Source organism: Barbus barbus (genome assembly GCF_936440315.1).
Source record: "Barbus barbus genome assembly, chromosome: 1".
In the NCBI taxonomy this organism is placed as follows: Eukaryota; Metazoa; Chordata; class Actinopteri; order Cypriniformes; family Cyprinidae; genus Barbus; species Barbus barbus.
In genome coordinates, this window is record NC_136729.1 from 45,428,509 (window position 1) to 45,455,692 (window position 27,184).

A 27,184-nucleotide genomic window follows, 5' to 3' on the forward strand; every position below is an offset into this window, starting at 1 on the left:
CAGATGTACACAAAAAAAAAAAAAAAAAAAAAATGGTGCTATATTGCACTAAAAGTGGTTCTTTGGCTCGTAATCATAGGGGAACCACTTTTGGTGCTGTATAGTACCAAATCTTGGTTCTTCAGCGGTTCTTCACCGGTTCTTTGGCATGACTGAGGGGCTATATAGCACCACTACCATATACAGAACCTGTTAAGCTCCTGTATGGTTCTTCAGTGGTTCTTTGGGGTGATTAAGGTGCTATATAGCACCACTGCCGTACAAAGAACCTGTTAAGACCCTTTAAAGGTTCTTTATGAGCCAAAGAACCACTATTGGTGCTGTTTAGCACCATTTTTGTTGAAGAAATACAATGCAATATGGCACCTCTTATGGTTCTACATAGCACCATTTGACAAAGGTGCTTTACAGCACCTTTAAATATATGGTGCTATATAGCACCAAAAGTGTTAAGTGAAACAATATTTTTAACTTGACCGTCGCGTTCACTTTGTGTGGTTTCTGAAGCGGTCCTGTCCCCTTGCTTTATACGGACTAAAAATCTTTGCTTGTGTTAATCTGAAGAAAGTACTGTAAGAGATAAACATCTGGGACGATGTGAGGGTGAGTAAATGATGACAGAAGTTTCATTTTTCGGAGGTCTATCCCTTTAAAGAAACATCTTCCAGACAGAATACAAGAATGTGTTGAATTAATGAGGAGAATCATAGAAATAAAACATACAACATTAACATTTTGAAAGACCACTTTTTTTGTGTTGTCTAATCAACGTCACGGTCTAAAAGGATAATTAATCTTTTATTTGTTTATTTGGAGCATTTAGAGTTTTTTTCTCAGCAAGTATTGATAAAATATTATTTGTGACTAATTACATTAATTAATGAGCAAATCATGCAAAATTAAGATAAAAAAACCAAATATTCATTGACAGTCCTAACTCAATGTGTCATATAATGACATATAATAAATACAACTTATCCACCAGATAAGAACATCACTAAACATGAATTACAATTAATTTAACACACAATGTTTATTTAAACACTTTTTTTAAGATTTGTAACATTTAATTAAAAAAAGCAATCATTCCCAAAAAAAAAATTGTATTTAAATTCTGATCACTTATTTTATTTGAGTCTTGTGTTTTCAGCCAATATATTACACAGCTAACGGCTCTATCAAAACAGAAAGAATAATGAATAAACTCTTTTGGGAAAATGCAACTTTGCTACCTCAACATGCTTCCTCACGTTTGATGGTGAACTTCTGAAGCCTGACATTTACCTGATGATAGTCATAACTAAAGTAGAAATGTGCGTGAAAACAAAAATCATTGGTTCTCACGTCAAGCACGCACGTTTGAGCTTCTGTTTACCATATTTAATGTGCATAAGATAATATAAAGATGTAATGTGCTTTTCAAGATGAAATAAATTGTAAGGAGAAAAAAGTACTGTTTTTCTCCAGAAATGTAATCAAGTAAAAGTACAAGTAGTCTGTTTAAAATGTGCTTGAATAAAGTACAAATGCCCCAAAATAATAGTTAAGTACAGTACTCAAGTATTTTTCACCCCTGCACTAATGCTGATTCACAGGCTAAGTACGTGCATTTGGATCCATGCACTATATTCCCTCAAAACAGGTCTATCCATCTAGTAATATTTATAGCCACCAGATGACACTGTTGACAATACTTTGAGGCTTTTAATCTTTTCCCAGCACATTCAGAGTCCCTGAGGTAGGCTATAGTAGGATAAAAAGCAATGTCTGAATAACTGAGAATCCAAAAGACGAAATCAAAACCAAACAGAAAACCCCAAAACACCGGCAGGTGAACAACAAAAAGGACAAATGCTAAACAAGTTGATTAGACAAAATAGCTATCTAAATATAGCTATATTTGAAAGACTGAATGAAATAACTTTAATTACTCCCAAATGTAGCTATTTTCTGTCAAATTATTGCACTATAGCATGTTTCTGATGTCCTCTAGCTACAGCAGCTGTGATACCGCTGCCGGCCTGCAGAGAGCAACATGGCAATATTATATATACTTACTGTATCATATAGTGTATATATTTTATATTATTATTATTATTATTATTTAGTCATTTAGCAGATGCTTTTATCCAAAGCGACTTACAAACGAGGACAACAGAAGCAATCAATTGTAGTATTAAAACAACTAAAAACAGATCCAAAACTAAAAGCAAAACTTTATAAATACTATCTATACACATTTTAAAAATAAAGAAATTAAATAAAAATGACAAATGCATACAACAAAATTTCAAAACTTAACATTTCAATGAAAAAATAAATAAATAAAGGTAAAAACAATTCAAAATATTAAAGAACAAAAGGTATAAGAGTATAATATAACACTAAGCCAAACACCAAAAAACAACAACTATATATATATATATATATATGTACAACCACACACACACATACATATATAGACATACACATTTATAAATTCAATATACACACACACACACACACACACAATATATATACACACACACACATACATATATAGACATACACATTTATAAATTCAATATACACACACACACACACACACACACACAATATATATACACACACACACACACACACACTATATATATATATATATATATATATATATGCATATAATTTTATAATTTCATTAAATAAAACTTAATAAAAGACCTATACAGACATAATAAATTCATACATTATTTAACTAAAATTTAAATAGATAACAAATACAAATCATGACAGTATAGTTTATCAGTAATCCTAAGAAATAACACTACCAGATACACATGATAAAAACAACAACTTACTTATATATAAATATACATAGTAAGAAATGGTTATAAAAACTGAAACAGAAGTGAAACAAGTAGGAAAGAGGAGAAATAAAAAGCGATACTTTCTTTGCCGGTGTCTCTGCCCGGTAGAGTCGATGGTCTTTACACTCTTCGGTCATCCCACGAGGAGGCCTTCACGCGACAACTGCAATATATAAATATTTGCTTCTTCTGGAGGTGCAGCTGGATCATGAACAATGAGTACTGCTCCATCCTTGAGTTTTAACTTTTTGACAAAACGTGCCTTGAATTGTCCCTCATTCTAAAGCAAAATGATTTGCGCAGCCAGACATAAACAAATTTAGTGAAAGTGAAAGTGAAGTGACGTGTGGCCAAGTATGGTGACCCATACTCAGAATTTGTGCTCTGCATTTAAACCATCCAAGTGCACACACACTGCAGTGAACACACACACACACACAGCAGTGGACACACACACACACTGCAGTGAACACACACACACACAGCAGTGAACACACACACACAGCAGTGAACACACACACACACACACAGCAGTGGACACACACACACACTGTGAACACACACACACACTGTGAACACACACCTGGTATTGAAGGTGGAAGAGAGCGCTGGTCATTCACTCCAAAATCAAAATGGCTTGATAATTGACACTGTTTAGGTTTTTGGGGGATTAAAAAAGGGCATTTTAATTTTTTTATTATTGTAGGGTGGTTGTGTCCACACACTGCCAAGACACATTTATATGCAAATGAATATATTTGGCATCCAATGTCTCCCTTAAAATTTAAATATTATAATCTTAATTCAAGTGATGAAGGATTTTGATTCTGACATTAATCAGTGTTTACTGCAAGGTTAACCCTGTCTGCTTTACATGCTTGAAAGTGATTAACAGTTGAAAACATACAGCTGAAATAAAAGAGGTAAAAACATAGAAATTAGAGGAAAAATGGAAACTAAATGTAAATTAGTTTTTTTAAAAGTTGAAATTAAAAATACTAAAATTACTAAGTAGAAATAAATAAAAACTGAAACGTAAATAGTAATATTTAAAAAAAATATATAATAAAAAAAAGCAAAAACAACAAATTTGGAAGCATTTTATAAAAAATAAAACAATAACAACTCACTCAAAATACTAATAAAACCATACTAAAATAGCACTGGTAGGTTTACATTAACATTGTTTTTTATAATGTAAGAAATGTCCTTTAATTGTTCAGTTATTTTACATTTAAAATGTGAAACTGGAACAGGAATTTACTCTGGTGTTAGTGCTAACTTAGCACTACCTAAGCCTTCTATATTGTACAGATGACCTTTTGGGTATGTATTCATTATATTGTTTCGCATTTTATTATTTGCATGTTCTTTTTAAATGGTATGATGTTAATGATGATGTTAAATGGATTATAAACAGGATTTGTTTTATTTCATTTAAAATTTTACCATGGTCTGTCTGAAAGAAGGCCATTCCAGTTTGAAGGATCCTTGGTTTTGGGCCACTTTAGCTCCAAGTTTCTAGTGATCCTGAAGATCTTGATTAGCTGGTTAAGGTGTGTGTTTAATCAAGGAAGGACATTAAACGCTGCAGGAAAATGTCCCTTGAGGAACAGGTTCAGACACTCCTGCAGTACACATTAGATACATATTAAACTAGGAATCATGGATTGTACATCAAATTGGTTAAGCAAAGAAAGTATTTCCCCATGTGACAGCACACATAATCATAATACTCTATATCAGCACACATTTGCTGGAATTTGAGTTCCAGTATCCTATAACAGGGTCACAAACAATGCATTTCCACTCAAATTGCTTGCAGATGCCTGAGACAAAAGAGCACAGGCCCAATGAACTGAAAAACTGTCTGTAACACCATAAACAGGTTCATCTTGTTCTGTCTCTTTGTCTTTCAGCCTGAAACACAATCTTGTTACTCCGCATCTGAATAGAGACATATCCTCCTTAGACAAGACGAGTCTTTGCAACAACTTTAACAATTAATTCTGGGTCAAAGTAATGAAATATCAAAATTTGACATTTATATATATATATATGTGTGTGTGTGTGTGTGTGTGTGTGTGTGTGTGTGTGTGACCCTGGACAACAAAACCAGTCTTATGTGTCAATTTTTCGAAATTGAGATTTATACATTTATACAAATAATATAAATAATGTTTCCATTGATGTGTGGTTTGTTATGATCGGACAATATTTGTCTGAGATGCAACTATTTGAAAATCTGGAATCTGAGGGTGCAAAAAAATCGAAATATTGAGAAAATCACCTTTAAAGTTGTTCAAATGAAGTTCTTAGCAATGCATATCACTAATCAAAAATTAAGTTTTAATATATTCACGGTAAGAAATTTACAAAATATCTTCATGGAACACGATCTCTATTTAATATCCTAATGATTTTTGGCATAAAAGAAAAATGGATAATTTTGACCCATACAATGTATTTTTGGCTCTTGCTACAAATATACCCCAGCGACTTCAGACTGGTTTTGTGCTGCAGGGTCACATATATATATTTTAAAGAAGTGTTACCCATGAATACCATACATCGGCTGTAAATGTACAGTAGTGAATGAGATGAAAGTGAGCGGGTTGAAATGGTATAATATCTTCTCTGCCCTGCCCATTTAAATCCAGTACTTTTGTAAACTTTGTGTTCATTTGAGTGGAAGGTCAACACACCCTATGGAGAAAAAAGGAGGAATATAATGAGCTTCATTGGCCGTTGCATGTAACATCTTCATGTAAAAGTTCCTTGTAGAATTCTGACACGGAGCAAAACTCAGCTCCTTCAAGGCAAAAGAAAACATGCTGCTTATACAAGAAATAAATCACAGTTATCTCTAATTTGGTCGCACTATTCTTAAATGAAAGATGCACCAAACTTTTTTGTTCATTTTATGTACCAGCAGACTCTATATTACAGGAGAAAGAGAGAAAATAAGCAAAAAGTACTTCAAACAAGGGGTAAAGACTTTTTTTCCCCCCAACACTGCACTCTAGCCATGGAAAGACCCAAAACGAAATTCTGTTAGTTAAGTCAGAATAGAAATGCATTTTCTCGTAACGAAAGTCACTGATTTTTTAAACATAGGTCCACTACACTAGCAATACCTCAACATGTCATCATTAGGTATCATAACACCTAACAGGCACCACCAGCGATGAACAACTAACCCATGGTTCATATGTAAAGTCATAGTCATTATATTCTTATTTTTATCTCGTCTTTTCCTTTTTCTTCAGTGTGAGTTATGCTAACTGTGAAAACATTTTGATAAGCAAATGTACCGATTCTTCTCTAAATGATAAAATTAATAATATATTATCTATTCACACCAAGAACGATAACTATAAAGATAACTGTAATTATAAAAAAAATAGCATATTAGCAAATATTAGCGCTATAAATTTGTGAGCACTTCGAAGCAGGATTCTGATTGGCTGTCAGTGATTTTATCGTTCTGGAGAGAAAAAAAAAGTTCTGAAAGTGATTCCAACAATACCGTTCTTTATGGAAGTTTGTTTTTATCACAGAATTAAAAATGCTAATAGTAAAAAATATAATTGTGACTGTTTAGCTCACAGTTTCAACCGTAAGTTTTTATCTTGCAGTTTACTTTTTTTCCCTCAGAATTGTGAGATATAATAATTTTTTTTTTATTTGACTTTTCTATTCTGTCTACCGTATGCATTTCCATAGCGTAAAGGGTAAGTCGTACGAATTTATGAATGAACCACTCATTTTAAAATCTTCCCAGTCTACTGACATTCGTAATGACATCCAGTTACTCTACAATAAATAAATCCACTTCACCAGCTAATTACTTTTCAACAGTGATGCTAAAGAGCCACCGCAAAAACGGACGTTTAAAGTATTTTTTCTGTCACAGAATAAAAATGTAAAAGTTAAATGCATTTTACTCAGAAATGTGTGTTTATATTGTATATGGTGTTATTAAACAAACAGAGTTTTGTCAAACATGTTTTAATAATTATCATTTACACTACAAAGTAAATGTATATACATCAAACGCTCAAATGCCCATATAAATACACCTATTTATTTGTGTGCTGCACAGACAGTCTCTACAGCAAAGTTACTCCCAAAACCATTTTTCACACCATAGAATCCTCTTTACTTTTCTGACTGCTTGTTGTGGTCTGTGTTTCCGAAGGCACTTCAACTTTCTTCATCTCGAATCCTTTGACCCAGGTGTAGGCGAAGGATCCGACCAGCACCATCATATTGCTTGTCCACCAGAGCTTACTCTTACTGGCGGACGAGTGGACGACCGCCAACACAGTCTGTGCACATGATTTGGCTGTGCCAGACACATTGTGCGTCAATGGACTGGTGAATTTGATCTGAAGTCCCGTCACGTAACCGATGGCAAAGCCAAAGACTCCACCCAAAACCATCATCCCCCAAAAATGTAAATGTGTCAGTCCGTTAAACTCCAACAAGCTTTTCAGTTCACCAAAAATGACAATAAGTGGAATAAAAAGTACACTGGCATTGAGGTTGTTGTAGTAGGAGAGCTTCCAGATATTTCCATCCACCACCGGCATCACTTTTTTTGTGTAGATGGCATTGAGAGATACACAAAGACTTGCAATTACGCCGAAAATGACACCTGTCCAAGAAAGGGAACCTGCCACAGATTCTTGGTCCACACCCAGCCAGAATCCACCTGGAGGCATAAGAAACGAAGCACAGGTCGTCAGCATATCTCTTTTGTAGCAGACTCCATTGTGTTGATGAACGGGATCGTCATAGCTGCTGTGACAGTACCAAAAAATGTATTCTCATTAACTAGTATTGTAAGATGGTTTCTGTCCTTTAAGGCCCGTTCACATCAAGCACTATAACTATAAAGATAACAGTAGCACTTTATTTTTAAGTTCTTGGCAATGCATATTACTAAACAAAAATTAAGTTTTGACAGATGCAACCAAACTGACTGGGAGATCCTTCATCATGCAGCAAGATAATGACCCAAAACATAGTGCCAAAACAACAAAGGAGTTCATCAGGGGCAAGAAGTGGAAGGTTTTAGACTGGCCAAGTCAATCTCCAGACTTAAACCCTGTAGAGTATGCATTTTACCTGCTAAAGAAGAGACTGAAGGGAGTAACCCCCCAAAACTGAAAGAGGCTGCGGTGAAAGCCTGGAAAAGCATCACAAAAGAAGAATGCAAAAGTTTGGTGATGTCAATGCATCACAGGCTTGATGCAGTTACTGAAAGCAAAGGATTTGCAACTAAATATGAAGTCTTTTTCACTTGAATCTATGTTAATTCTATCTGTTCCAATACTTTTGGTAACATGAAAAATGGGTGGGTTCAAACAAAAGGTGCTATCTTCTAAATTGTGTATCAGATCCAGATGAAAATACCTGTAAATAAAAGCTGAAATATTAATCTCTCATCTCATATTCATCTTTTGATGTCAAACCCAAATGTTTTCAGTCTACAGCAAAAATAAAGGTATTGGCCTCACTGTTCCAATACTTTTGGAGAGCACTGTATTTGCAGTAGGAAATTTACAAAATATCTTCAAGGAACATGATCTTTACTTAATATCCTAATAATTTTTGGCATAAAAGAAAAATCGATAATTTTGACCCATACACTGTATTGTTGGCTTTTGCTACATACAGTGCCCTCCAAATGTATTGGAAGAGTAAAGACAAAATTGCTCTGTTGGCTGTGGAGTCAAGACGTTTACAAATATGATTAAAAGATGAATATGGGATTAATATTTTATTATTGGGTGATTCAACACATATATGTTTTATCAGCTAAGAAGTTCAGCATTTTTAGAGTTTCCTCCCTCTATCTGATGTGATCATAAGTATTGGAGCAGTTGCCTCACAGGTCTTTCTAAGTGATCAGCTGTGTCCTGTTGCATTAATTCTTCAGATATTAAAAGCAGGGAATGTGTCGTATCAGTTATATCCATTACTTCTGTATTCTGAATCTTGCATTCGATGATAAAACACAGAAACCAGGATGAAAATGAGGGAGCTGACTTTGAGAGAAAACCAAGCAATTTGGATGCTAAAAGAAAAGAGGAAGTCAGTTAGAGCTCTAGCAAAAACAAAGGGCATGGAGAAATCAAGAGTTTGGAAACCACCAGCGACACCAGCAACCAACAACTACCTGATCAGCTGAGAAAACAACAGTAGTTGATGACAGACAAATCATAAAAGCTGTGAAAATGAACCCTAAAAGACGTGTCTGTAAAATCACCAACAACTTCCAGAAAGCTGGGGTGATGCTCTGACAATCTACTGTCCTCAGGAGACTTTGACACAGAATTACAGATGCTACACAGCAAGATGCAAACCTCTGACCAGCACCAAACATAGAAAGGCAAGATTAGAGTTTGCAAAAAAGCACAAAGGTGAGCCAGAAGAGAACTGTGTTTATGGACCGATGAGACAAAGATGAACCTTTATCTAAGTGATGGGAAAGCACTAATGTGGAGAAAAAAAGGGAACTGCAATGATCCCAAGCATACAGCCTCATCTGTAAAGCATGGTGGAGGTGGTGTCATGGCATGGGGATGCATGGCTGTCTCTGGAACAGGCCCTCTCAACTTTACTGATGACTTAATGTATGATGACAGTAGCAGAATGAATTTGGAAGGGTACAAAACCATCTTGTCTACCGATATTCAAGAAAATGCCACCAGATTCATTGGGAAGTGCTACATATTGCATCAGGACAATGACCCAAAACACCCTTCCAGTTCAGTCAAGGAATTTATAAGAGCAAAGAAATGGAAAGTGTTAGATTGCCCAAGTCAATCTCCAGATTTAAATCTGATTGAACATGAATTTCAGCAGCTGAAGAGGAGCGTAAAGACAGAAACTCCCCAAAACAAGCAACAATTGGGATTGGCTGCATTAAAGACTGGGAAAAGTATTTCAAAGGATGAGAGCAAGAGTCTGGTGATGTCTATGGGTCACAGACTCACTGCTGTGATTGTGTGCAAGAGATCTGCAACTAAATAATAGCTTTTAATCTTCTATATCTGCCTTATGCTCAACTGTCCCAATACTTATGCTCACATCAATGAGTGGGATGAACTCTAAAAGTGCTGTTCTTTTTATTTGGTAAAACATGTATGTGTTGAAACGGCTAATAATAAAATGTGACATTCTGTAGTTTTGGCTCATATTCATCTTTTAATCATATTTGCAAATGTGTTGACTCCACAGACAACAGAGCAATTTTGTCTTTAATGTTCCAATACTTATGGAGGGCACTATATATACCTGTGCTACTTATAACTGCTTTTGTGGCCCAGGGTCACATATTACCCAGTACTTTTACGTACACTGCAAGTACACATAAATGCACGTACTGTAAACTAACTATAACTACATTAGCATTCACACCAACAGACAATAACATTGTTTATACTAAATGCGTGGTGCAAATTTAACTCTGATTGGCTGTCAATGTTTTTACTGTTCGTCCATTATAGAATTTTTTTTCTGAAAGAGATTCCCACTATTATATTGTTATAACTGTGTTATAACAATACAATGTATTGTAATGACTATTCTCATAGAAACTGAATAATTATTAACACTTTATAGTTATCATCCTTTAACTATAACAATAATTATATTAGCGTTCACACCAAGACCGTATCCATGCCTTGAACATTAGGGGGACCTTTTCTCTTTTTATTTTAAATAAAGTATTAAAATAGAACTAAGTCTAATTCTACTTGGCCATTTTGAACATTTAGCAAATTATATTTTAATTTATGCACACATGCATATTTGTATGCCTAATCTGTTAAAAATGTAAAAAGTTGCACATTCTTCTGCCCTTTAAATGCTGGAGCATTCTGATTGGCTGTCAATGTTTTTAATCATTGGCAGGCAGAAGAAAAAAAAACCTAAACAAATTCCTTGAAAGTGATTCCAAAATATTGTGTTATCTTTATAGTTGTGGTGTGAAAGTCCCTATGGTCTAAGAATTCTACAATAATAGTTCTGTCTCACAATTTTACTTTATTTTAATTATAATAATAATTATCATTATTCTCAAAATTACTTTTTTTGTAGTAGTTATTGTTTAAGTGCTTCCAATAGACCAATTCGGTGCATCAGTGATGAAGTTTTTGTGGGCGGAGCCTATCTGGTGGCAGAAAATGTAGCAGTCAAGAAGCCATGGAATAATTTTTAAAAAAAAAAGGTAAATTTGAGTTTATATTCAGAATTCTGACTTTATTCTCACAATTCCAAGATTATATCTCACAATTCTGATAAGGAAAAACAACTCATCATTCTCTCTTTTCCCCTCACTTTTGGCTTTTTTCCCAAACTCACGATTGTTGAGTTAAATCGAGTTATAAAGTCCAAACTAGGAGATCTAAACTTGCATTTGCGAGAAAAAAAAGTCAGAATTGTGAGATTAAATACATGTTATGTAAAATGTTAATAGAAATAGGTTTAAATAATATTTCATGCTGTTACAATAAGTCCCTTATGAACAACATATGTGAATATTATGTAGACCTATTGTTTAAATCAAATTTATGCATTAAAAGTAGAGTAATCATAGCAGTTTTCATGCATAGTCTGTCCGTTTAAACGTCGGCGTTCAGCTTCAAATGGCGTCTTTGATGACAGTATTCTATAAAAATTATTTGCATTCAGATTCTGACATCAAAAGGTACAATTTTTTCTCATATTCTATGGATTTTACCCGTTTCTCTCCACAGTGTTTTTCTGCCATCACTATGCGCACGCAGCTGCAAGCTTTGTATTTTGTAATTATTTATTTAAGAAAGATGGGGAGGGGAGAAGGATGACATGCGTCCCTGTAGCAACATTGAAGAATGTTGGAAACCAGCTGACGGTAGCCATTGACTTCCATAGTTTTTTTTTTTTTTTTCTCCATACTATGGAAGTCAATGGCTAAAAGTTAGAAATTCATACATGGATGCACGTCATCCTTCTCCCCTCCCCATCTTTCTTAAATAAATAATTTTTAGTATGGTCAAAAATACTATGGAAGTCAATGGCTACCGTCAACTTTGTTACCAAGATTCTTCAAAATATCGTCTTTTGTGTTCAGCAGAGAATAGAAACTCGTGCAGGTTTGGAACGACATGAGGGACAGTAAGTGATGACAGAGTTTTTATTTTGGGGTGAACTGTCTCTTTAAGCGGCTGGTACTCACCTAGAATGACTCCGCAGCACAGCACCGCGTAGAATGACGTGGTTTGCTTGAGAACCGTGTAGGACAGAGCGACATTAAACACGGTGGAAAGCGACCGGCCAACAGTATAGAAGGCAACTCCCACATATTTTAGGCACAAGTTGTTGAATGTAATCATGCCGATAAACACGACGGTCAACGGCAAGATCTCTCTGGACACCCTGAAATCAAATTTCAATGACGGGAAATCCACGAATCCAGGACATAATTTAGAGAGAAAGTGCATGAGCCAACACAGCCCAACGCTAACAACACACTGGAAAAATGTGATGAAGATAGGCGCGTCCAGCTCCTTGCTGTCTAACAGGTAGTTGTTCAGGAAAACCATGGAAATGGAGATGAACCAGTAAACAGCGACAACCGCAGCGATTCTGCTCGCTCTCAGGATAAAGGACTCGTCTTTTTCGTCTGAGAAAGCCATTCTTAATATTCTGGATCTCTTGAGCTGGGACCTGTTCATGGTTCAAGAATACAGGACGAGGAACAATGTAAATGCACATTAAGTTAGTTATTTTATAACAACAGCAACAATAACATTCATCATCAGGCGCCTGCCATGAGTGAAGCACCATAGAGCTCCGCGTCGGATTTCTTAAAGTGACACTCACCCATGAACAAAATCATAAACCTGCACATTATCGAATCTCACCATAAACAATCAGATTATTATCATTATAATGTTTATAGATGCGGGAATAAACAGTTAAGCCAATAAAAACAACAACAAATAGTAAGAGCGTTTCTGATGCTTAACCATACACACTTTATCTTACTTAAACACTAGCAATAACATAATTTAGAATTTAATGTTTGCAACGTTAAAGAATTACATAAACTGTACACATCTGATGCTTGGGTCTCACCTTCCTGGATATCAGACATTTGCTTGAAACTATTTGCAATGCACATGATTAAAGCAGGAAGTGTTTTTAATTTTCAACTCCTCCTTTCTCTTGAGACAATCTACCGTAGTACCATAAGTACTGCATTAGAACAAAACAGGCCAATTATTAGTCATGAGATATCTGTCAGCATCACCCCTTTTAAAAAGCATTATACAGTGGGGATCGAAAGTTTGGGAACCCCTTGCAGAATCTGTGAAAATGTGGATAATTTTACCAAAATAAGAGAGATCATACAAAATGCATGTTATTTTTTATTTAGTACTGTCCTGAGTAAGATATTTTCCATAAAAGATGTTTACATATAGTCCACAAGACAAAAAAATAGCTGAAATTATTAAAATAACCCCATTCAAAAGTTTGTGAACCCTTGGTTCTTAATACTGTGTGTGGTTACCTGGATGATCTACGACTGTTTTTTTGTTTTGTGATGGTTGTTCATGAGTCCCTTGTTTGTTCTGAACAGTTCAACTGAGCACTGTTCTTCAGAAAAATCCTCCAGGTCCTGCAGAATCTTCAGTTTTCCAGCATCTTTTGCATATTTGAACCCTTTCCAGCAGTAACTGTATGATTTTGAGATCCACCTTTTCACGCTGAGGATGATTGAGGGACTCAAACACAACAATTAAAAAAGGTTCAAACATTCACTGATGTTCCTGAAGGAAACACGATGCATTAAGAGCCGGGGGTGAAAACTTTTTGAATTTGAAGATCAAGGTAAATTGTACTTCATTTGTCTTCCAGGAAACATGCAAGTATCTTCTGTCGCGTCAGAAGGGCAGTACTAAATGGAAAAATATGATATTTCAACAAAATAAGAAAAATTTGGACATCTTCATCCTGTTCAAAAGTTTTCACCCCCCCGGCTCTTAATGCATCGTGTTTCCTTCAGGAGCATCAGTGAATGTTTGAACCTTTTTTAATTGTTGTGTTTGAGTCCCTCAATCATCCTCAGTGTGGGACAAACAAGGGACTCATGAACAACCATCACAAAACAAAAAAACAATCATCCAGGTAACCACACACAGTATTAAGAACCAAGTGTTCCCAAACTTTTGAATGTGGTTATTTTAAGCTATTTTTTTGTCTTGTGGACTATATGTAAACATCTTTTATGGAAAATATCTTACTCAGGACATTACTAAATAAAAAATAACATGCTTTTTGTATGATCTCTCTTATTTTGGTAAAATTATCCACATTTTCACAGATTCTGCAAGGGGTTCCCAAACTTTCGCATGCCACTGTAAGCTGGGGTGTTATTTCTAAATATTTGCATTCATGTAAGAAAAAATATCTTCCTTTAATATTATTTACCACAAATTAGATCTTTTCCTTTAGATTAATTAAATTAAATTAAACATTATCCCAAGAAATGACTATTATGCACCAGTTGTTGGCCTATACATCCTTCAAAAATACCTGTAAAAAATTGCAATAAAAATATTCATATAAATGTAATTTATGATTTTAAACAGCAAGTATACAATGTATGTACTCCTAATTCCACATGGTGCTTTTGATTGCTGAATAATGTATGTTCTCCTTACTGGTCCGGGATAATATCCTCAGAAATGTACTAGGTTTATAATGGACTCGTGAATTTTGGGGTTTATCACTGAATAGGCATAACCTAACCTAATCAATGCTAATTATGTACATCCTCTAATATGTGGTAGATTAAACCAACAATGACTCCCATAGTTGACTGCATTGATGGTTCCCTAATGTATCCTAAACACATATAGCTATTTTCATAATCAAAACAAAACTCTTAATAGACTATTTAGCATTCATTTAGTGTTTAAATTAAGTAGAAATCATAGCGAAGTTATGTGCAACAACAAACCACATTTACTAAAGTCAGGGTTATGAAAAATAATCTATTTTTAATGTTAATTTGTATATTTATTTTCCTACTTATCCTTTCCTTATAGGAATTGTTACCATTAAAAATAGATTATGTTCTGGCTCTGGAAAGGTACAGATAAATCTGGAAAATTATTAGGCTACATTGTATTTCAATGCAAGGGGGACTTTTATTCTGACGTGCGGGAAAGGGGCGGGGCCTGAGAGGGTGGCTGCTTACTTCCGGTTGTGAGCTTCGCTGATGCATATCGTTGTATATATCAGTGCATTCTGACGTAATTATTATTACATTTTGCTTATTTAGAAAATAAGACAGGCGTCGTCCGTCATCTAATAACCTCCAAATGGCAACAACAGTTAGCACACAACGAGGACAGGTAAGAGATGATTTTAAATGCACTTTTACCGTACGCATCATGCTAACGTTAGCTTGCTCAAGCAGCAAAAGAAGGATTTTTCCCAATAATTAACGTTACTAAAACATACCTACATAGATGTTACACCTCAACTGGCGTCTAAACATCACAATGTTGGACGCACACTAACGAGAAAGACAACACAATAAGTATGTAACGTTAACGTTACACGTATGCCAGCCCAGTGCTGCAGAAACGTCGAGATGTTTACAACAGGTAACGTTACATCGTCAATGTCCAAATGTAACAAATGTGATTTAATGCCATATTTTAAAGACCTGTTTTTATCCATGTAGTACCGATTTCATAAATCATTCTAGCGTTATTCTTGTATTAAGTGCGTTAGCGTTACATTTGTAACGTTGTGCGTTACCAAGGACTTTAGTTATTAAGATGTAATATGTCCTGAATGTGTTATCATGATTTATCACGCAGTTTATGATGGGAAGTTGACGCATAACCTCATTAAACACTTCTTTCAGTCTACATCAATATAGTAAAATGTAGTGAAATATATACTATATATTATTAGGAGTGTATTGAATAAAATTGTACCATGTTCAACAGTGTTTTTGTCATCTTTAGATATAATAGTGATGCAATAAAGAGGCAATAACCAACAAATACGTTGTACTTAATACTGATAGGTTTTCTTTAAAATATCCCATACAATATATCCTGTTAAACAGTCATTAAACCGTTTAATTTGGATATTGAAAGTTCTTGCAAAAATCTCATTCTGAATTGGATAATGTAATTTTATTTTTTATTTATTTTATATTTATATATTTTCTATTGCAATTGTTCCCTGACAACGTTTTTTTTTTGTAAGCATTTGCTGTGAGAAATATAGGTTTGCCGATACCATAGAAAAGTATATATTGTAGGTTAAAGACAAAGTTGCATCATTATTGATGTCTGTTATAAGACGCCAACCCCTGATAATGATGATTTTGTACAATACAAATAAAACTTAAGTGGAATCCTTTTGGGAATTATTAAAGGACTTTTTGAATTATTAAAGCAAGAGATGTCTTAAAATTATGCATTTAAAATGATATTATATTTCCATTGACTCAAACACAGCACATTGTGTACCGTTACTATGTGTACAAGTACATTGTGCTCATCTTTGTGTAACTTTAACTCCCAAACCTGGCAAAGATCTCAAAATTCTACACAATTTTAGACCAATCACATTATTAAACAACAAGTTGTACATTAAAAAAATAAAAATGGCATAAAATGAACTGAAAGAACAGCAATGTCCTTTTAGTGCTCAAACTTTTTAATTATAGACTTGTTATAGAAGACGATGGTTTCATTGCATTTCTTAACTTTTATGATGCTTTTTGATTCATTTGAACACAATTGTTTTTCATTATTTGCATTGTTTACTTGCAGATTAATTTCTAAACATTATAGTATCTCTTTATGAAAATTCAGATATTTCAGTCTCTTTATCTGGAGGCACATCACCCCGATTTTCCATGCAACGGAGGGTTAAACGGGGTTGTTCTCATTATAATGGCTACAGTAATTCTTTGTCTTTATTACAAATTCAACCATAGCTCTGTTATTGACTAGTAATTACATGAAAAAAGTGTGTTTGTGATTCTGAAGTATCATAACACTCATTGCGCAGAACAAGGTTTAGTTTATTTTCGTAAACTAAAACTAAGACTGAAATGATTGATTAAAAAAAAAAAAATTTCGTAAACTGCACCCGCATTAAATCTATTACATAAGGTTGGCAAAATTATTTATTTTCTCATGCAACACAAGCAATCAAACCTACATTAGGCATTCTAAGTTGGTGCGTTGAAGAAAAACAGACACGCAGCGCAACATAATTAACAGAAAAAAAGATGAGAACATGCATCCTTTCTGTAAACAATACAAAACTTTTGCCTAGCATCTTGTGATCACTCTGCCAGGCGTTCGAACAAATGTGCATATGCTAAATCACATCATACACACGCCTATAATTCATATTCAAGAACATATTAAAATATGAGCCTTTACTGTTAAATGTGATTGCCGTTATTATTGAATTTCATTAGTCCCAGTGTAACGGGGCGAACAAGACGTGAGACGTGCGGGTCCAAGTGCAAGCTTTTATTTATAAACATAGTCAATAAACAGTCAGGGTCAAACAACGCCAAACAGGTATGGTACGGGCAAGACACAGAGCAATCTTAGGGCTAGCGAGAGTCGACGATCGGCGAACAATCTCCAACAGGGTGAGGCAGAGAGATAATCCAGGTAGAGAGGTGTAAACAGAGTCTGAACGGCAAGGCAAGGGGTTAATCCAGGAAACGCGGGCAAGAATCAAAACACTAGAAAACACACAAGGCAAGACTATGACAACAAAGTGGGTTCCGTATCGCAGCTAAAACTAGGAGAGTTATAAATGCAGAACAATACTGGAACTAAACAGAAAAACACAGAATGGCTCGGTAAGGCAGCTAACACTAGGGGAGTGATAAACGCAATACAATACTCGGCAGAGAGGAAGAGGAATGCCATGGTTTATATAGGGTGTGTGATCAGTGCAATGGATGATGGGAATTGTAGTCCAATGGTGAAGTGCGAGTGACCTCTGGTGGTGAGCGAATGGAAGTTCATGGCTAGGATTCGTGACACCCAGTTATGATTTATGCTCGGCTATTCATGGAAAAGTGAGCAAGATACAATAGTTACAATATGATTATGGTTAAATAAGACAAGACATCTAATATAACAAATTAGGCTACATTTATTGTCATATGAAATATCTCAAAACACATCATTACATATGACATTAAGTGCAACTTGTGTAGATTTATTTAGTAAAAAGTCTTGACCGCTTCCTTTGGCGTATATATATACTTTTACCATCTAATCAATCTCCGCATGCGTTAATCTTGTTTCACTGTTGCTAGGCAGTTAAATTATGCCTACGTCTTTCTTTGGCCTGCGCTCTGGAAGTGATCTGTTAATTCTGCTAAACTTTAATTATATAAAAACTAAATAAAAATGTGTTCACAAAATAAAACTACCAAATATATTTATGAAACTAATAAAAACTAAACTGAATTTTATAGCAAACTTGAAAAAAAATGAAAAAAATTCTAAACTATAATAACCTTGGCGCAGAATCAAAAGCTGTTGTTATTGTGTGTTCAGGTCTACATTGGTGAGCTGCCTCAGGATTTCCTGAGAATCACCCCGACGCAGCTGCAGCAGCAGGTGCAGTTAGATGCCCAGGCGGCCCAACATCTGCAGTACGGAGGATCTTTAGGAACAGCTGGCCGCCTCAGCATCACTGTCGTACAGGTACGTCTGCAGTGTTATTTTAATGGTGGACAGTCAGTCGTAAGGCCATTGCACACTGAGTCTGAAGTTTTCGCACGTTGAAAAATAAATACGACCCCACGTTGTGTCAATCACGTTTACACACTGCCTGGTATGGTAATGGTAATGATAAGAATGTTAGATAACAAGTTGTTTCTATCACTGACATCTTTCTGTGGTTACAACACTGATTGGGCAATTGCTTGAGCAATGCATTTCAGTCAGTTGCACAAAACATTTCGGCTTATCATTGTGTTTCTATATAAATGGCTCATTGCAATTGTTGTATTTGTGCATCTGTGACTTTAAGTGAGTAATAAGTATACTGGATATTTAAAAGGAGATGCAAAGGCCTGTAATTTACAAGGCCAATGAAATTGTTATTTTCACAGGCGAAGCTTGCGAAGAACTATGGGATGACACGCATGGACCCTTACTGCAGGATTCGACTTGGCTTTGCAGTCTATGAGACTCCTACTGCCCACAATGGAGCAAAGAACCCTCGCTGGAACAAAGTCATCCAGTGCACTGTCCCACCTGGGGTTGACTCCTTCTATCTGGAAATCTTCGATGAGGTCAGACTGAAATAACTTCATATTACTTATAAAACCTTTTTCTTTTTTTTGTTGGAAAAAAATAAATGGTTATATCATTTACCAAATTACAATATTACATTTTTTAAATATTCAATATTCTTTACGAAAAGTATGATGATAAAATGTTTGACAACCTTTTTTCCCCCATGATTATGATGAGACAACACTGACATTTAACGATAACTGTGACTATATCAATATTCTGTATTGTTTGCAGGAAAAGTTAAAACTAAAATGTAATAAAAAAAAAAATACCAGAATCTCTATTTGTTTTCAAAAAAGAGGAGACAAAATAATCAAAAGTTTTGAATAATGTCAATTACTTTTCAAAGGGGTCAGATATTCTATTCCTTTTCCAGCTATTTTTAATAGCTTAATTTTGTGTTACGTGTTACATAGTCTTAGTTCCCTATCTGTTGGTCACTACAAGTTATGTCATGACAACATTAGGGGATTCACTTGGGAGCCCCAATCATCTCTGACTTTAAGAGAAAACGGCAATGAATATTGGCAAGTGGCTCCCCGGTGATTCTGCTGTGCATTCTTACGGCATGCCTAGCGTTTCATTCGGCGTGCCGATAGAGGATCAGATGTCGATAGCAGCATCGAACGATGAGCAATTGTCCTCTGAGGATGAAGATACGGCAGGGCTGCCCCCTCGGGTGTTGCGGCCACCACAGAATCGGACCCAGACTTGACGGCCGTGCTTCCTCCCACCTCCCAGTCCCGAGCCCTTGTGGCGAGATGATTGGTTCCTCGGCACGGGCAGTGGCTCGCAAACACGCCCTGCCCCAGTTCCTTTCTTCCCATGCATGAGGAGCTGATGAGCTTGTGGACGGCCCCTTTTTCTGCTGGAAGCTGCTCGATGATGATGTTGGACGTAGGCGAAGAAACAAACAAAAAAATAAATAAAAATGGCACAATTGACAAAATGACAAAATAATTTAATTACTAAAACTTTAAAATTAAAACAGAAAAATATAAAAATTAACTCTTTCAAAATATTAATAAAAAACTGTAACAGTGCCAAAATAACAATCTTAAATCATGAATTTTTAAATCCTGCATGTAAAGGTGATTTTCCTGGCAGTAGGCGATCTTAACTGTTGATTGTTCTGTGTTGCCGGACAGAGGGCGTTTTCCATGGATGATCGCATCGCATGGACACACGTGACGATCCCAGAGAACCTGCGAGAGGGAACCGTCGTGGATGAATGGTACAGCTTGAGTGGAAGACAGGGTGATGACAAAGAAGGCATGATTAATCTTGTCATGTCCTTTGCTGTAAGTCCTCACTCACAAAATACTCCTATGCATGAACTGAGTGTTATGGCGTGTCTTGGCAAAAGAAATGCTGTTGCCCCAACTTAATGTAACTTTGTAAGCCAATGCAATTGTGACAGGTATGCATATGTTGTGTTCTGCTTTTGCTTTCAATGTGGACAGTCAAATTACTTGTTGTCTGGACAAATGACCTGGTCAGGACATGCATGAAAATTCAGAAAGTATATGCACTGTAAACTGATATAAAGTATAAGAACAGTAGCTTTTTCAAAAAAGAGCATGTCAACCTATGTTAAATCAAATGTATATATATTTTGTTTTCTCTCTCTTTTTTTCTTTTTTTTTTTTTTGTCAAAGACAATACCAGCGGGAATGATGATGCAGCCGCAGCCTGTGGTTTTGATGCCTACAGTTTATCAACAGGGTGTTGGATATGTGCCCATAGCAGGTTTGTTTAACACTGTGACATAATAGCTAGGGATGAAGCAATCGATTAGCCATTGCTTTATTTTCAGAAAGTATTCATAAATGCAGTTTTAGGGCCCTTCATCATGTTTAACCCTACTGTATCATATTTGGTACACAAATTTCTAAGGCCTAACTTCTGGGATTCAGACACACTCTCACACAACAGAAAGGCTGTTCTAGAGTTTGGGAGCTAAATGTGAAAATGCTTTACCTCCTTTAGTGGACTTTGCTGTCCTAGAAACTACCAAGAGTCCAGAGTTGTGCAACCTTAGGGAGCGTGATGCAATGTAGCGTGATAGAAGTCTAGTTAGGTATGCAAGGAGCTAAACCATTAAGGGCCTTATAAGTAAGTAGTAATATTTTGTAATTGATACAAAACCTAATAGGCAGCCAGTGCAGAGACTGTAAAATTGGGGAAATGATGATCATATTTTCTTGACCTGGTAAGGACTTTTGGACTGCCTGTAGCTTGTTTATTGAAGGACAACCACCTAGCAGTACATTACAATAGTCCAGTCTTGAGGTCATGAGTGCATGAACTAGCTTTTCTGCATCAGAAAGAGGTAACATTCCGCAGCGGTTTGGCAATGTTTCTAATATGGAAGAATGCTGTTTTTTGAATGCTGAACGATTAATTGCATTTGCGATAATATCGCAATATGAACAAAATGCAATTTTTCAACCACAGAGGCTGCGATTACACTCTGTCACGTGACACGTGAGAGTAAACTTGAGAGTAACTTGAATACTGATCGGTGTATGACATCAAAGTATGGCGAGAGAAAGCATAGACGTCTGCTCTCTTACAGCTCTCGCGGTACTTTGATGACACACACCGATCGGTCTAGCAGCGCTGCTGCAAGTCGAACACATCTAAGCAGTCTTCAGAGGAAGCATCAAGTTGGCACGCTACAGTGTTGCCAAGTCCTTGTTTTGCCTCTCGAAACGCGATTGGGCTAGTTTTGAGTAACAATTGGACAGGTTTTGTTGTGAAAACCTGGCAACCGTGGCACGCTACACGTGGAAATGTTTGAAAGCGTATATATAAACGTAGCCTACTTCAAAACGGCACATGGAAATTACTCAAGCAGTAGCAGTGTTACGGTGCATTTCTTTAAGACTTCGACCTTAAGATAATATAGGCTATATAATAAGGTTTTATTTATTAAAATATATATAGTTATATCAGTGTTTAAAAAGTGCAATCCCCACTTATTTGTCAGTGCTTTGTTGTCATAATTATTACATGCTTACAAGGCTGGAAGTTCAATAAATCAGTCAATATACTACTGTGGTTGTAGTTATTAAATAATAATGCAATTCATATCAATTCATGCATCACCTAATTTCATCATATCATATAGGCCTGGCCTACAGAAAATAACATTTATGTTTAATCTATCTAATATTGTGTTGGTTAGGGCTGCACGATTCTTGCTAAAATGTGAATCACGATTTTTCTCCATGGGAATTGAGATCACGATTCTCTTACACGATTCTCATTATTTCAACCAAAATGTATTGCACTCAAGTACAAAAAAAAAACAAAACACAGGACATTCAGTATAATAAAGTGCTGGAGTAACAAAAAATTGTCTCTTTTCTGTATTTTAGACCACATAATGTGAATAATTTTAAAGCTTTAAGTTGTTGAACATAAGAGAACATTAACAATAATAAATAAAAAATATGCACATTCACACGGGGCGTCGGCGTCAATGCCTCTCGTTTACTTTGAATGGAGAGACGTCAAGCGTTATAATTTTAACAAGTGCAGTTTCTGTGCTATGATGAGCCCTGAAACCTGACTGAAATTCTTCATAGATATAATTTTTTTGGAGGAAGGAGCATAATTGAGCAGACACAACTTTTTTTAAAATTTTAGACATAAACAGAATATTTGAAATGGGTCTGTAATTTGCCAGATCGCTTGGATCTAGTTGTCTAGTTAGGTATGCAAGGAGCTAAACCATTAAGGGCCTTATAAGTAAGTAGTAATATTTTGTAATTGATACAGAACTTAATAGGCAGCCAGTATGTATGAATCGAGATCGTGATTTTTTTTTTTTTTTCGATTAATCGTGCAGCCCTAGTGTTGGTCATACTATACAATGATTTACTGCTTGTCTTCAAAAAATAATTGCATATTAAATCGCAATATTGGTTAAAAAAAAAATCGCAATTAGATTATTTTCCAAAATCGATCAGCCCTACTGTTTTTGTTACATGGGAAATATGATTTTCAAAAGACAAGTTGCTGTCTAATATAACACAAGTTTTTGACTGTAGAGCATTGGTCTCAAACTCAATTCCTGGAGGGCCACAGCTCTGCACAGTTTAGCTCCAACCAGCTCCAAATCACACCTGATCCAGCTAATCAAGGTCTTCAGGATTACTTGAAATTTACAAGCAGGTGTGATTTGGGGTGGTTGGAGCTAAACTCTGCAAATCTGTGGCCCTCCAGGAATTGAGTTTGAGACCACTGCTGTAGAGGAAGAAACGGTACATCCGTCTAGATTCTGTGTACTGTTTTTTGGTCCAATAAGTAATATGTCTGTCTTATCCGAATTTAATAGGAGAAAATTATTGGTCATCCAATCTTTTAAATTTTTAACACACTCTGTTAGTTTCGATATTTAGAAGTTTCATCTGGTCTTGTTGAAATATATAATTGAGTATCATCAGCATAACAATAAAAACTAAGACGTGTTTATTGTTACCCGTAAAGGTGCAACATGTATATTGAAAATAGAAGAGGGCCTAGGACAGATCCCTGTGGGACTCCATACTTTACCGGCGTTAACTGAGATGGTTCCCCGTTTAAATAGGCAAAGTGATACCGATCGGACAGGTAGGATTAAACCATCTTAAAGGGGTCATATAATGCCCATTTAGGAGTCATTCTTGTCTACATCTGCTCCGGCGGTGAAACACCTGATGAAACCTCACTCAGGGCGGGTCTGAGATAAGACACCAGTGCAGTCTGTGCTGAAGCGCTACTGTCAATCAAACTATCGTGGGAGGGCCTTCGTCCATGTGACGTCACACGACAGGCATCTGAGATCGGCTCGATTTGAGAAAGGGGTAAAGATTTTAGTAGATTAAAACACTGGTTGGATTTTGATCATTATAGGGTGGTTGTGCACACACACTGCCAACACACATTTCAGTTCAAACAACTTGTAAAAGTGTATGTAGCATTATATGACCGCTTTAAAGCCTGCCCTTAAATACCCGTATAGTTTTGTAATCGATCTATGAGTACGTCGTGATCTATAGTGTCAAACGCAGCACTAAGATCAAGTAAGCAAAAATAGCAATAAGATGCAGCCTTGGTCTTATGCAAGAAGCAAGTCATTTATAATTTTAACAAGTGCAGTTTCTGTGCTATGATGAGCCCTGAAACCTGACTGAAATTCTTCATAGATATCATTTTTTTGGAGGAAGGAGCATAATTGAGCAGACACAACTTTTTCTAAAATTTTAGACATAAACAGAATATTTGAAATGGGTCTGTAATTTGCCAGATCGCTTGGATCTAGTTGTGTTTTTTTTTAACAAGAGACTTAATAACCGCCAGCGTGAACGGTTTTGGGACGTGACCTAGAGATAACGACGAGTTAATAATATTGAGAAGCAGTTCTTCTGCTACACGCTGCAACTCTTTCAGTAATTTAGTGGGTACAGGATCTAATAAACATGCTGTTGGTTTAGATGCAGTGATAAGTTTATTTAGCTCTTCCTGTCCTATAGTTTTTTTTTTTTATATATATATATATCGTCTTACTAAGACATTCTTGGGGATATAGAGTGACAACTGATATATCATTTTATGCAGGTAGTCTGCTATACTGTTATAAAGACCTCATTGATTTACATTACAAACTATCAAAATTTCATCTTGATTTTTGGCAGTATAAATATCAGCATCTGCACCAAATTGCATGTTTGCTCTGTTTCACCCTCTGAATAAAACAACAAAAATATACGCAAACCTTTGTGTCTAAAGATTCAATGAACTTTCAAAAATAAAAATAAACATTTTCATATGTCATTATTTCATGTCAGTTAAAATGAGTAAGCAAGCCTGTTCTGTTTTGAAGGCTCTAAAATGGTTGCCTGTGCACAGTTAAATACTGTCTTTAATGATAAAAACATAACACAAAACATACGCTTTTGTCCAAATGTGTATTTAGGTGTCCCTGGTATGTATAACCAAGGAGTGGTGCCCATGGGAATGCCGGGAATGCCAGCAGTGCCTGCTGTCACGTCACAGAGCGCCCCCTGCACTGAAGAAGACCTTAAAGCCCTTCAGGACATGTTTCCCAACCTGGACAAGGAGGTGATCCGCACCGTTTTGGAGGCCCAACAGGGCAACAAGGATGCTGCCATTAACTCCTTGCTACAGATGGCCGAGGAGCTTTAACTTCAGAACCGCCACTCAGCTAGCGCTTAATTGTACCAACAATGTAAAACTTTATACCAAAAAGACCCTGTAAATATGCACACTGAAGTCTATAAACCCTTAACAGTAGCAAGTAAATCTAACAAACTTTTAATTGTCTTTAAATCAGCATTCAGAATGAATGTTTCTGGAACGTTACAGAGAATGTAGGATGATTTTTGCAAAGGAGTAACTTGTCTTATGTCCGCTGCGGGCAGTATACCATATCTATATTGTAGTGATCCCATGGCTTAAAGATGTTTGATAAACTGTATTATGCTTTTATCTGTATGAATTTAGTTACATAAATGTACATGCATATAATTTATTTTGAAGATTATTAAAGAGATAGAGTATATCAGAATTAATGTCATTATTTTAATGGCTCTTTTGTGCACAAACTAATTTAACCATTACAAGCACAGAATATCTGTTAAGTGTAAAATGCCTAATAGCGGCCCATGATATTGGCAAATATATGACGCACATTGCCTGTTATTGCACAGTACAGTTGCAAGACCTTGTGCTTAAAATTATCATAGTGCTTTTGATTAAATGGCACTTAAAGCGAAACAAAATCTTTTTATTTTCTGCTTTTCTCCTCTGCTCTAGCTTGTTTGTTAATCTAGGTTGCTAATAAACCTGGCATTGCACACTGTGATTGTTGTTGGCTCTGTGATGAATTGCTGTTGTTTCTCTATTATAAGTCACTTTGGATAAAAGTGTCAGCTAAATGCATGAATGTAAACATAAATGAAAATGCTATAGCTGCCATAATGCTCTAACGCGCCAGTTATCACCAGTTTGAATGTAAGATTTAAAAAAAAAAAATAGTTTATAAGAGTATGAGCAATGGTCATGGGCTAAAAAAGGTTATAATTTTACATCCAAAATCTTTACATTGTGAATCCACAACTGTGACAGAATCCTTTCCACCATGCCATTCACAGACCATTGAAACCATTGCAGTTTTCCAGAAAAATGACAACATATAAAAAAAACTTTGGTTTGCATTAGTTTATTAAGAGCTACTAGACAAGAAACAAAAAAGCTGTCATTCTCATGACGCAATATAGATAATTATCACAAACATTTCATGCTATTAAAATTTACAGGTTTATTCCATAAGATTAATTTGAAATTGTTCTACTGTACGGGGTTAAGAACACAGGTTCACAAGCTCCTTCGGCGTCTCCTTAAGGAAGTCGATTGACCAGAGCAATCGGAGGCCTTGCAGCCACAAGACTCAATGTAAATGTAAGTGTGGCTGATATTTGACCCATCTGGGCAAGTCAGAGTCACTTCCTTCTTGGTGGTTGTCATTTCTTGACAGCACGAGCATGAGTGCACAAGAGCGTTCGCTTCTGCAGAGTATCTGTTTCAACATACAATGAAGGTTTGGTTGTTAACTACCAGCACAGACGGTACAATTTGTGGCACAAAAACTACATGTATTTATAAATGAAGGTCTCTAAATGGTCATTTTGATACTCACATTGATGAGGTTTCACACATGCCTGAGCAAGAGGTTATTTCCACAGGTGTGCTGCTTATACAGCCATTACTGACCATGAAGGTGCTGTTCTTCTGGACATTACATTTGTTGTCCAGTGTACCTAAGGGAAATGAGAAACACATTAGGTAAGTGTTAGGAAATATAATTCTGCACTTTATATGACCTGAAATAGTTTTTCGACAAGTTCAGTAGCAGTACTGGGTAGTAACCAATTACATGTAATCTAGATTATGTGAAAA

The 27,184-nt window shown here is 35.8% G+C and overlaps 2 protein-coding genes across 4 annotated transcripts; one reads left to right on the top strand and one right to left on the bottom strand.

The window, feature by feature from the left end:
- Positions 1–6,842: 6,842 nt before the first annotated feature.
- LOC306873389 (GDP-fucose transporter 1-like) lies at positions 6,843–13,027 on the bottom strand. 2 transcript variants are annotated; one of them, XM_079422649.1, is made up of 3 exons: positions 12,978–13,027; positions 12,076–12,566; positions 6,843–7,560 (listed from the first exon to the last, which is right to left on the bottom strand). In XM_079422649.1, the coding sequence occupies exons 2-3, from the start codon at positions 12,533–12,535 to the stop codon at positions 6,986–6,988; spliced, it is 1,035 nt and encodes a 344-aa protein (XP_079278775.1). In that variant the 5' UTR covers positions 12,536–12,566; positions 12,978–13,027; the 3' UTR covers positions 6,843–6,985. The 2 variants fall into 2 exon arrangements, with proteins under 2 accessions (XP_079278775.1, XP_079278776.1); XM_079422650.1 differs by lacking the exon at positions 12,978–13,027 and having other exon boundaries at positions 12,076–12,694.
- Positions 13,028–15,065: 2,038 nt separating this feature from the next.
- LOC306873404 (toll-interacting protein-like) lies at positions 15,066–26,087 on the top strand. 2 transcript variants are annotated; one of them, XM_079422670.1, is made up of 7 exons: positions 15,068–15,110; positions 15,190–15,262; positions 18,470–18,619; positions 19,030–19,212; positions 20,365–20,517; positions 20,875–20,965; positions 25,182–26,087. In XM_079422670.1, the coding sequence occupies exons 2-7, from the start codon at positions 15,230–15,232 to the stop codon at positions 25,409–25,411; spliced, it is 840 nt and encodes a 279-aa protein (XP_079278796.1). In that variant the 5' UTR covers positions 15,068–15,110; positions 15,190–15,229; the 3' UTR covers positions 25,412–26,087. The 2 variants fall into 2 exon arrangements, with proteins under 2 accessions (XP_079278795.1, XP_079278796.1); XM_079422669.1 differs by having other exon boundaries at positions 15,066–15,262.
- Positions 26,088–27,184: the final 1,097 nt, after the last annotated feature.